Source organism: Lathyrus oleraceus, chromosome 5 (assembly GCF_024323335.1).
Source record: "Lathyrus oleraceus cultivar Zhongwan6 chromosome 5, CAAS_Psat_ZW6_1.0, whole genome shotgun sequence".
Taxonomy (NCBI): domain Eukaryota; kingdom Viridiplantae; phylum Streptophyta; class Magnoliopsida; order Fabales; family Fabaceae; genus Lathyrus; species Lathyrus oleraceus.
In genome coordinates, this window is record NC_066583.1 from 104670958 (window position 1) to 104684171 (window position 13214).

The following is a 13214-nucleotide window of genomic DNA, read 5'->3' on the forward strand; positions in this document are numbered from 1 at the left end:
ACCAGTTAGTATGACAATCGACGAATAATGGCACCTGCAAGTTCCAGAGATGCAGAGAAAAGGCAGCATTTATTCAATTGAACAGAGTTTGCGCATTAACGAAAACTTCAAGCTCTATTGACATGGTACTGGAATCATTGCCATTAATAGAAGGCATCTGATCCCTTTTTAAGTGTATAGCAGTGAGAAATGCTAAGGCTTTATTTGAAAAAGTGTTTGATTCTAAGATTTCATTACTCGTGAAGTACATCACTACTTCAACAAGGTGATTAAAAAAAGAGATGTCCGTCAACTGAAAAGAGTGAGCATAATAAACCAAATTCAAACTTTTAAACTGCATTCCCCTGTACTGGAATCATTCGCATAAATAGATTTTAAAAATGTATCTATTCCGCTTTTCTGCAGTTGAGAATACATTGGTGATACAGGGAAAGCACTCAGATTTAAAAGGTTAGTTACTCATTAAGTGTATCACTGCTTAAACATAAGTGATCAGACAGAAAACAACTCAAGATGATGAATTGTCAACCTGTTTTCCATATATATCTTAGAAATTGGGCTTTTGCCTAAATCAACCCCGCAAAATCAACTTATAAGCTGCAGACTAGCAAGTCTCAAGAAAGCGTGGGACTAAACCGTAGCAAAATGGTGTTGGATGCTACAATTAAGGCAACTCAAATTTGTTACAATTAAGACGGCTAGGGGCTGATTGCAATTAAAGCAGGGTTTCCAACACAACCCTCCGCACTTAGGCTAAATGGACCTGGGATGTAGACAATGCAGACTAAATAGAGTATGATCTACCTATTGAGTCAGATTAAAGGTCAAAATAGGGAAATTACTAATTATTAAAAAACATAAGTCTAATAAATAGAAATACAAAAATATTACAACATGCCATTGCAGAATAAAGAATGCATGAAACAGTAATATACTTATTAAGAATAATATATATTAACGATGATGTATAAAATGTAGTATATGGTTGTGATATCTTATCATAGAGTACCTTAATTATTGACAAATGAAAATTTCTCAGTGCATAAATATTAGGGATTCTCAACAGAGTGAAACAGATTTATGCTCATTACATAGCCATAGGACAAGTTAAACTCACCTAACTACACCAAGATTCTCAAATTTTAGGATGCATTCTCAGCCATTCTCAGCCATAAGTTCCAGTTGGCAGCTGCACAAAGTTAAATCTGCTACATGATCTCAAATTTAGCAACGTGATCAAAATCATATGGCTCAAACTGCAACTTTATCAAATTGAATTTAAATCTATCCAATGGAGCTATGTCTTGAACGTGGCAACAGTGAGATTCTTAGACAATAGGGAATCCACAACCTAGATTAACAGTGATATACTGATATTTCTTTTCGAGAAAGCAGTCTAAGAGTATTGCTGCTTCCGGCCATGTTATGCTTAATTACATCTGGTCCTAAAGAAACAGAAATTTAAGCAAAAAAGATAATCCATTCATTTTTTTGGACATGTAAAAAGACTAAAAGAGGCAGAGTAATTTACAGATTACCCCGGCCCAAGTTATTTCATTCACTGAATTATGAGTGTATGATTTATGACTTTAATCACAATTAATTTGAGACATCAATAGTGTAAAGATCATATCTAGCTGCAAATTATATTCCAACTGCATTACAAGTAAGAGTGTAGGATGATGATCATGCTAAGCATGTAATAGAATCCTACTACCACCCAAAACATGTAGATATAAAGCAAGACATAAGGTTAGAATAACCGACGATTTAGCTCCTACGTATCTAACGACCTGCATTCCTTTGTCTAAAACATCATCATGAACCTTATTAACACTCCTTTTAAAACCATCCGATATTCTCCATATCAAGAACTCCACAAATGACCTCGCTGTTTCGAATGTCACTCTTCCTGTGACATCAAGCACAAACCTCTGGTTAGCTGGCACAGACATAGTTGATTTAATCTGTTCAAGCCACCCAGAATCCCCAACTCCACTAACAGAGCTTCCAATTCTGATTTTCTGAACATAGGCCTCCGGTTTCAAACACCCATTTTCCCTCGGCGAACTTGAATTGGATTTAACATTTGGATTTGTCAAAACCTGATGAGATGTTCTAACAAGAGTCTCAACAGCGCCATTACACAGGGAAACCAAAACCCCCTTCACCTTCTCATGGTGTTTCGGATTAGTCAAACCAGCAAACACTTCATCATAGGTATTAACATCCATTGTTTTATCAAGAAAAATAGCAACAGCAGTACTCACAAAAGTCTGCACACAATCCCCTATCAGCTTCCCACACTTCTCATCACAAAGCACACTCACCCATCCCGGAACACCATCCGTTCGTCGAGAACCCGAATCAACACTCTCATTAGAGTAAAAACCCAAAACCAAATTCCTAGCAAAACTCCCAACCACAACCGAAACAAAACCAGTTCCAGCCTTAGAGAAGAGCCTCTCCATCACCCTATCCGACAAACTCGAAACATCCACGCTAATTTCCGATGCTTTATTACAATTACTATACCCAATCAAAACCCCCTGCGTCAAAGACTGCGAAAGCCTAGAAACCATTATCGAAAACTCGTTCGACGTGGCGATTTTCGATAATTGCTTCAAACTATTCGGAATTTCATCGGATTCAGAAGCGAGAAAACGGTTCAGATCGTTAGAAACAATTGAAACAGTTTCTGCGGAATTAGAAACGAGCTCAGCGAGAGAAACGAAGGCTCTAATGAGCTTCATGAGACGGTTCCTCTTCCGAACAACATAGGGTAAATGATAGGCTTTGTAAGCACCGTAACCGGAAGCTCCTAAAACGGCAATTAGGAGAAGCCGTTTTTTGTTTCTTCGATAGAAACTGAGATTGAGACCCTTCCGGTACAGTGGAAGGTCCATTCAAACGGAAAGGGAAATCGAAACCCTAGAAGATGGAATTTGATAATAGAATGGATCTTGAATGGAAAGTGGGAAGAAATTAAATAAATATGAATGAAAGGGAAAGAAATAAATGATGTTTGGTTGATTGGTGGGAGGAAAATTGGAATGAGTTATTTTCTTGGAAATTATTGATTTTCCAGAAAGCGTTGAATGTGGAGGGAACGACGGCGTTTAATAATACTCTATATGACAAGTTTAACAGAATTGGACAAAAGCGAGATAAACGCGCCAAATAAGTAGTGTTTGAGAATTTTGAGCTGTTATTTATTTATTGTTAATTATTATTAATACAAGGTCTGGTCAAATTAGGATAATGAAAAAAATCAGGGTATTTATTTTTAAAATCTTCTCCCATTTGGGAATTACTATTTGCTGTTTTGGTAAAATAGTATAGTCCAACTAACCAACTTTATTAGTATTGAGTATTTTTCTGGTTCAGAAGCAACTTCCATATCTGTTTAATTCAAGCTTTGGTAACATTATAAATAATAATTAATAAATTATTTATTATTGGTATTTTTATATACTTTTCACTTAAATAAATATTAATAAAGACAATTGAATATTTTTGTAATAGATTTAAATATAATTGAATATACATAAATATAATTAAATACGTATGCAGAGATAAAATTTTGCCTAGTATTTTTGTCTCATGATAAATACAATAAATTATAATAACTAAATTATTAATAATTTAGAGAATAAAGTATTAATATATTATTAAAAATTAATTTTATTTAATAATTCTATTTTAAAGTTTTTTTACTTGAATAATCATTGAAGTAATACTCTGTTAATTTCATATACATTTTATAATTTGATAAGATTATTTTTTTAAAAAAAATTGTTGATTTATGCGACTTGAATTATCTCAGACTTGCATCATAATTATAAGTATTAATTTAAATAATAAAATAAATTTTATTTATTAAAATAACTATATTAATATAATTAGTTGAGTAGTTGAATGAAATATAGTAAAAAAAATACATCAATGAAAAAATTAATAAATACTAGATTGATTTTTAAAAGACAAACAATTCTTTTGACAAAGGTGGCACGTAATATAAGATGAGTATTGCTAAGTTTACACTGATTTACTACACCGTAGAAAATTATATCGTATGTACCACTTGTTTTTGTGTTGTACAAATATCAAAGTAAGATAAAAAAAAACTATTAAAAAAATATGAATATATATTTATAGTATAAATTATGGTGTAGGGGTATGATTTAGTGTTATAAGAGCATTTCTCAATATTTAAATACAAGATCGAAAATGCATTTTATATAGTTATATAATTTTACATATTTTATAAAAAATATAAAAAAAATTGCTCCATACACATTCTTAAGTGAGTACCACATTAAAAAAATTTACAAATAATTTTTTTTCAAAGTACTACCGACAATGTTTTAAAACTTTGGACTTTAATTAACTGACAATATTTTAATGACTTTAAGAAAAGATGGTTGGTTGTTGAATGTTTAAAGGGTGCATTAATTAGAAAGCAAGTGGCATATATCACGATTTGCGTATACAAAATTATACCACTTTTGTTTAATTTTGGGTTTCAACTTCAAATTATTCTTATAAGTTCCTCCATGATTTAGTGTTACCTATTTTAGACTTTTATAGTTTTGGGTTTTGCCTTGAGGTTCAAGTTAAACTAAATCTATAAATAGAGGAGTAACTCTTATTTTTGTGATGAAGTGAATAGAGTATTCATAACATTGTAATTCACAGTATTTTGCAGTTGCAAAGTGAATAAGAAGTTTTCTACAGTTTGTGGTCAGAGAGAAACTCTGCAGAATTTTAATTATTCTTTCATCGTTCTTTACTTTCTTTCTTTCTCCATTGTTCTTCTCTTTTCACTATTATTGTTTGGGTGATAACAATCTTGTTCATCAAGATTGACTGAAATTCTTCATAGATTTTGGTGGATTTTCAACGTCTGGTATCAAGAGCTCCGGTTTAATCGATTCGTGAGAAAAAAATCACCATGACAATGAATCATCCAAATAGACATTTTTTTTAGCATATCTTCTGATTCTCAAGAGCAACAATTATGAGAATTGGTGCAAGCAAATAAAGGTTGTGTTCTGTTATCAAGATCTTTGGGATCTTGTGAAGGAATGAGTAGCAACGCTTGCAGAAGACGCGACAGATCAAGAAAATGTTGCACATAAAGAATTGAAGAAGAAAGATTATAAAGCTCTCTTTATAATTGTTGGAAGTATATTTCGTGTCGGGTTTTTGTTATCGTATCCACAGGGATTGTAAGATATCACCGCCGTTCGATGGTTGTATTAATCTTAGCTCAATGTAACAATAGGGTTTTGGTTTTAATCAAGTTATCTTGCATAAAAAGTAATAAATTGCGGTAAAAGTTATGGTTTGATTAAATGAGAAATATTGTCAAAGTTAGGTTTCAATGATCACTTTGCATGTATTTGCTCGGTCAACAATCTTATAAACTCCTTTAGATGATAAATCATTTCACAAAGTCCTCTCAATATGTTTCTCTCGAACACATATTGTGAGTTTTGCCATTTTGATCCATTGTTTCTCTCGAACACAATCTATCAAAATGACAACTTTTTGGTTCAACCTTATGGTGAACAAAATCATTCGTTACTATCTCTAGCTAACAAACAAGTTTGGATGAAAACCTAGGTCAAGAGTCGGTAAACATCTCTCGATCATAAACCAACACAAAGAGTTTTAAATAGAAACAAAGTTTTCATCATATATTTACCGTTAAAGAGTTTACATATGAGGATCCTTACATTTACACACAAAGCTTGTAATCACCTACATCTAACCTTGACAAATGGATGACTTAGCTACTCATTTTCATGGTAGCTTGGTCGGCAAGTAAGGAAAGAAGGTTGATCAACATCCAAGTCGGATAATCGAAGTTGGATGGGAATCCACCTTCTTTTTGTAGAAGATGGTTCTAAGATGAAGAGAAATGAAAACTAGGGCATAAAGATCCCAAGAACAATGCTGCAAAAATATCTAGAAGAAAGTACAAAAGTGGAAAAAGTTGGTAAAAATGAGGTATGGTGCTCAAAAGTGGCACCTGCTACTTATAGACCACTGCAGGGCTGTCAAGTTCGCTAGGCGAGCTGAATGGCTCGCCTAGCGAGGGTCTAAAATGGGCACACAAGGCCCCTGCATTTAGAGAAAACAGGGCCTGCTGAACTGTCATGTTCGCCTAGCGAAGGACACGCTTCAACCTTCGCCCCAGCGAGGTTGAGAGGTTTTGCTACTGGAATGCTCGCTGGGGACTCGCTAGAGCTTCGCCTAGCGAGTGAGTGCTAGCTGCGTTTTTCACCAAAACAGAATGAACTCGCTACCACCTTCGCCTTCAGCTCGCCTAGCGAATTAATTTGACAATTTACTAGAACTTTTCGCCAGGAACTCGCCTAGCGAACCAATGCTTCGCCACAGCCTCGCCTAGCGAGCAGGCTGATGAAATGCTTGTATTCTTTGGTTCCTTTGCCAATTTTCTTGTGTCTTTATTTTCAATTAGTTCATGTCTTTCCTGCACAATAACACATAAATCAAAGGCACCAAGCTTGTTTATCAATGTAATGCATTCCATGTAAAACAAATGTGGTTTTGACAGTTTTAGCAAGGAAAAAGAGTGAAAGATGCCCACATATGATAGCTCAAATAAGCACTTTTGGGCATCTAACAACTCTCCCCAACTAGATTCTTGCTTGTCCTCAAGCAAAGTATGCCTCTTGAAGGACAAGAGGATTTGCTTTAAGAAACTGGTTTCTCCGAAATTGGATAAACGGCTCAAACACAAGCGAAATCAGCAACTACAAGTTCCCAACGGTTCGAATAAAATAATACATAAGAACTAAAACTTAAATAGCAATGCAAAATATTTATCTATCTACAACAATACTATTCTGAATGAATCATCCTATCTCTCCTCTTCGAATAAGGAATGAAGATTTTGCGCGTTTGCAACCGCGGGACTAATCTCACTATCTAACAAATAATGAAGAAATCAAATAGATTCATACAATGTCTAACAATTAAAAAAAAATGGTACTGTGGAAGCATAAAGATCACTAAGGGCTTTTCGGTTGAAGCTTGGTTAGGTTAACAAACAAGGGTCATTTCTAAGGTCATTGAAACGAAAGTGCCGATGCAAAAGAGACATTCACAGTATTATTCACACTACTCGACTTGGTTTCATTTGTTTCTTATTTGTAACCTTCACAACACATATTTCACAACTCCATTTTTATTTTTTTTTCTTCCAAGCAAGCATTCATTTTCATTCTTTTATTTTTGTTCTTTTCTTTCACATCATATAAACAAAACAGATGTTTCTTTTCTATATTTTCTATACATATATTTTTCTATGCTTGCTCGGTTTTTCTTTTCTTTTTCAAGAGTTGTGGTACTTACCAATTCTTTTTCGTTCTCCCCAACTTATTTCTTCCACACCCTAAGTGAATGCTCTTAACTTTTTACGGCAAACGAACATTAATCATGGTTTTCCGGGTTGTAACAAAAAAGATTTTTGAGATCTCGCTTTATTTCAAGCCGAGATTCAACTGTTTAAGCTCAAAGGGGGGTAACAAATACTCTCTCTGCTCACAGGTAAGTTGCTTTAGGATGTAGTTGTGCTCGAAAGAAAACAAGTGCCTTGATCATTTCTAATTGCTTCCACAATTTCACAATAATAAAAGACAAAGAATGAATCACATGAATCAACAAAACTTATTAGAATCCAGCATTTAAGTGAACAATGGAGGTTTCCTCACAATTTGTGGTTTTAAGTTCTAGATGAAGCATTCATTCGATTATGTTGCAAAAAGACAATATTCAATTTACCAAAAAGAGTAAAGTTCCTAATGCATTCTAAAATTCTAGCCGAAGGTAACCATGTATCTTAGCTTCATTCACTTGTTTATTCTTATCATTGCCATCCAAGTTCGGATGCACCTTCATTGGGTACTTCTTGAGGAGCAACCAATCTAGAAGGGTTTGCCACTCAATCAACCAAAAATTTATTAAACACACAAAATTAAAAACATAATTAAATAACATTAACTGAAAATATAAATTTGTTCATGGGGGACAAAACACCCCTATAGTACAACACCATGGTCAAAATACAAAATCCGAAAATACAAATAGAAATAACATAAAAACTGAAAACACACAAAAACTTAACCCACTAAGGGCCCAGGACTCCTCTTCGCTACCGGCCTCAGAACCGGTAGCCTCATCATCAATATCATCATCATCAGCGTCAGCGCCCACCCCCTCACCATAGACTGGCCTGTCCACAGGCCAATTAGCGTTAAGCATAAACTGCTCACGCGCCAACAATGCTCGAGCACCGGAGGGGTCATTACCTTGCAGTTCCAACCTCTGCATACTGTTGTGCATATCAATCATAGCTCTCTGGGATGCCGCCATCCATTCAAAACTGTAGTCACACACCGCTCGTAGGTAGGGATCAAGCCCGGGAGTAGAAGCACTAGGACCATCAGAAGCCCGAGTACTTCCTGAGGTTGCACCGCCACCGGTAGTTTTAGGTCTACAATACTTAGCCACATACCGATCATCGATAGGTGCCGGGATCCTAACCTGCCCACGAGACGGAAGTCTCACCCTTGCCTGAACGCATAAGCTCATGATCAAACACGGGAAAGCCAGGGGACAATTAACACGAGCCCCCGACTTAAGCCCGCTCTCGACCACGGTCTTCAGCTCATTGGCGATTATCCTCGCCACATCTATCTCGACATTTGTGAGGATGGAATGAACCAAATGTGCCACTGGGATCGGCACAGTAGAGGTGTGTGATTTAGGCTGGATGTTGGTCAAAACCAAGAGCAGTATCAGCTGAGCCATGGGAGTCATGTCCTCCCGGTGATACCTCACTGGAACCCCAGATGGGTTCGGCTCAACAGATTTCCCAGGTAAAAGCAGGTCGGCGGTAATGGCAGGGACATCTCGGTGAAGCCTTAGGTCGGTGTGGTATTGGTCTCTCTGGTCAGCTCCCAGCTGGAGCGGTTCCCCAAGGATTCGGTTGATAGCATCCCGGTCAAATGGAATTGGACGCCCGGCAACTCTAGAAACCCAAGTAAAGGGCTCGTCGTCGTCGGGCAGTGCGTTAGCATAAAACTCCCGCACTGTTGCAATGTCGTAATGCTCTAAGGGACTTATCAACCTATCCCACTTCTTGGCGTCTATCAGCCCGGCGAAAGTTCTGTAAGTGCCCTGTGGGTTGATCAGAAATCTCTTCTCTTGAAGTATTTTTCGCTTCTCCAGAGCGATGTATCTGGCGGCCTGCTTCGGGCCGACAAACTTGTCTTGGTCGAATTGAATAGGAACTGTTCGAGATGTAGTTGCTCCCTTTCTTTTCTTACCTGCTCCAGATCTTGACTCCATCTGCAAAATATACAAAGAAACAACACACACCAACAAACAGATTAGCCATCAAAGCATAATTCAAAAGACTGCCTTGCTCGCTGCTGCTTCGCCTAGCGAAGTGGCAGCGAACGCTCGCCCCAGGTTCGCCTAGCGAGTGCTAGCGAACCTTACGGGTTTTGGGGTTTTCTGCATTTTCAAAGATGTTTCCCCCAATACCCGTACTCTAATGGTTCCCACATCAGAACCTAATGATTTCTCATGAAAATTAATCGTTCTATGCTATTGGGGATTGCCTAATTGCATGCAAAACCTAAAGTAACACTAAATCCCCAATTTGAAAACCTAAATCTTCAAGACTTGCAAACTCCAAAGTACCACATGCAACCTCAATGTTCCCATACCACACTCATCCTATTTGCCATTCACATTTGGAAATTAAGAGTTAAAACAAAAAGACAAATGTAGTAGGGCAAACCTTAGTTACACGGATTCGGAAATGTGAAGTGAGAAGAGTTTGCAATCGCCCGAAACGAACAAGTGTTGGTGATAAAGATGCAAATGAGAGAGTTTGAGAAGCGTAGCACAAATTCCTCAGCAGGGCCGTTCAGAAATTTTTTTGAAGGTTTGGGGCAAAATGGCCCTGCTGAGATTTAAATAGTAAACAGTACTGCAGCGCTCGCTGCTGCCTCGCCTAGCGAGCAGCTAGCGAGCAGGCTCGCTACTGCCTCGCCTAGCGAGCTGCAAGCGAGCATGACAGCAAGTGCATTGGCAAATGCAGCACTTGCAAGTCATCCAGCATGGGTTTAGCACAGTGTACTCAATACAACATAAAACATAAAACAGTAAATACTTACAATGTTGGGGTGCCTCCCAACTAGCGCTTGTTTAACGTCGGCTAAGCTCGACGGTGCGATGCTCACAGAGGAGCATCGAGCGGCTGAACACAACTCTCGCGATCCACATGACCGCCGAGATACACTTTCAATCGTTGGCCATTCACGGTCCAACTATCTTTCTTGTCCATGTCTTCAATGACAATGACCCCGTACTCTTTTACTTCTTTCACCCGAAATGGCCCGGACCATTTTGATTTCAACTTCCCGGGAAACAACTTCAATCGGGAGTTGAACAATAGGACCAATTGTCCGGGCACAAATTCTTTGTTACGGATCTTCTTGTCGTGATACTTCTTTGCTTTTTCCTTGTACAACCAACTTGAGTGGTATGCGGCATTGCGCATCTCCTCCAACTCAAGTAGTTGTACTTTCCTTTTGTTACCGGCCAACTCATGTTCAAAATTTAAAAACTTTAGGGCCCACAAGGCCTTGTGCTCCAATTCAACCGGCAAATGGCAAGTTTTACCAAATACCAATTGAAAGGGAGTTAGGCCAATTGGAGCTTTAAAGGCCGTACGGTAGGCCCATAATGCTTCGTCCAATTTTTGGGACCACTCTTTTTTAGAATTAGACACGGTTTTTTCTAGGATTCTCTTAATCTCTCGATTAGAGACCTCCGCTTGCCCGTTAGCCTGAGGGTGGTACGGAGTTGTCACCCTATGCGATACACCATAATGTTTTAGAATTGTTTCCAAGGGTGCATTGCAAAAGTGTGACCCTCCGTCACTTATCAACACTCGGGGGGTTCCAAAAAGGGAAAATATGTTTTTCTTTAAAAAATTTATCACCGTTTTGGCGTCCGCCCGAGGTGAGGCAATCGCCTCAACCCACTTAGAGACATAATCAACAGCAACAAGCATGTACTCATTCCCATAAGAGGGTGGGAAAGGTCCTACGAAATCTATGCCCCAACAATCAAACACTTCCACTTCTTGGATATTTTGGAGAGGCATCTCATCTCTCTTACCTATCCCACCGCTTCGTTGGCAGCTGTCACAACTTTGCGCATGGATATGTGCGTCTTTGAAAATAGTTGGCCAATAAAATCCCGATTGAAGAATTTTAGTGGCCGTTCTAACCCCATTATAATGTCTGCCATAAGGCGAGTTGTGACAATGCCAAAGGATGCTCTGGGCTTCATCACCAGTTACGCATCTCCTTAACAGGTTATCGCTACCCAACTTAAACAAGTATGGGTCATCCCAAACATAATACTTCGCATCCGAAAGGAACTTCCTCTTTTGGTTCGAAGTTAGGTCGGCAGGCACAAAACCACTAGCCTTGTGGTTTGCAAAGTCTGCAAACCACGGCCTAACTTGAACCTTAAACAATTTTTCATCAGGAAATTCTTCCCGGATTTCTTTTTCAGATGCGGTAACCTCCACGTTCACTAATCGGGATAAATGATCCGCTACCAAGTTTTCCGACCCCTTCTTGTCTTTGATTTCCACATCGAATTCTTGTAACAAGAGGATCCAACGGATGAGCCTTTGCTTCGAATCCGGCTTGGTTAGCAGATATTTAATCGCCGCGTGGTCGGTGTACACAACGACTTTAGACCCTATAAGATAAGACCTAAACTTTTCTAGCGCATACACTATTGCGAGTAGTTCTTTTTCCGTTGTGGCATAATTTATTTGAGCCTCGTTAAGAACCTTACTCGCATAATGTATCGCATGAAACGTTTTGTCTTTTCTTTGGCCAAGTACCGCTCCAACAGCATAGTCACTCGCGTCACACATTAGTTCAAAGTTTTCATTCCAATCGGGAGCGACTATTATTGGAGCGGTTACCAATTTTTCTTTCAAAACCTCAAAAGCTTGCAAACAATCTTCGGTGAAGAGAAATACCTGGTCCTTGGCGAGCAAATTGCTCAAAGGCTTAGCCACCTTTGAGAAGTCCTTGATGAAGCGCCGGTAGAACCCCGCGTGCCCCAAAAAGCTACGGATGCCCTTCACATTCACCGGAGGGGGTAATTTTTCAATTACTTCAACCTTAGCTCTATCCACTTCAAGCCCCCTTCTAGAGACTTTGTGGCCTAGCACGATCCCCTCGGTCACCATGAAGTGACACTTTTCCCAATTTAGCACCAAATTGGTCTTCACACACCTTTCCAACACCGTCTTCAAATTTGCCAAGCATAGACTAAACGTCCCACCAAATACCGAGAAGTCATCCATGAAGACTTCCATTGTTTTCTCTATCAGATCGGCAAAAATGGCTTGGACACATCGTCGGAAGGTCGCCGGTGCATTGCACAGCCCAAAGGGCATTTTTCTGTATGCGAACACTCCAAACGGACACGTGAAAGCCGTCTTCTCATGATCAACCGGGTCGACCGCAATTTGGTTGTACCCGGAGTAGCCGTCCAAAAAACAATAGTATTGTTGGCCCGATAGTCTTTCAAGCATTTGATCCATAAATGGGAGTGGGAAATGGTCCTTACGAGTCGCGGTATTCAACCGTCTATAATCTATACACATTCTCCACCCCGTGGCAACTTTAGTCGGGATCAATTCGTCTTCGTCATTTCGGATTACGGTCATTCCACCCTTCTTCGGAACCACGTGCACGAGACTAACCCACGGACTATCCGAGATCGGGTAAATCATTCCCGCATCCAATAGCTTCACCACTTCCTTTCTTACAGCCTCCTTCATCGTAGGATTTAAGCGGCGTTGTGGTTGAGCCACCGGCTTAAAATCCTCCTCCATCAAAATCTTGTGCATACAATAGGATGGACTAATTTCTTTTAGATCGGAAAGAGTCCAACCCATAGCTTCTTGATTGGTTTTTAGCACAATGATTAGACGGGCTTCTTCTTCTTTTGTCAAGAGGTTGCTTATGATGACCGACTTTGCCTCGGTCTCATCTAGAAACACATATTTCAAAGTCGAAGGTAACTCTTTTAATTCAATTGGCGCTTTCTCGTCAATGACCTCCTTCTTCAAG

The 13214-nt window shown here is 38.7% G+C and overlaps 1 protein-coding gene across 1 annotated transcript; it reads right to left on the minus strand.

Annotated features, from left to right (window-relative positions):
* Positions 1-1504: 1504 nt before the first annotated feature.
* Positions 1505-3153, minus strand: LOC127087997 (protein PHLOEM PROTEIN 2-LIKE A10). Its single transcript, XM_051028909.1, has one exon. The coding sequence runs from the start codon at positions 2904-2906 to the stop codon at positions 1692-1694; it is 1215 nt and encodes a 404-aa protein (XP_050884866.1). The 5' UTR covers positions 2907-3153; the 3' UTR covers positions 1505-1691.
* Positions 3154-13214: the final 10061 nt, after the last annotated feature.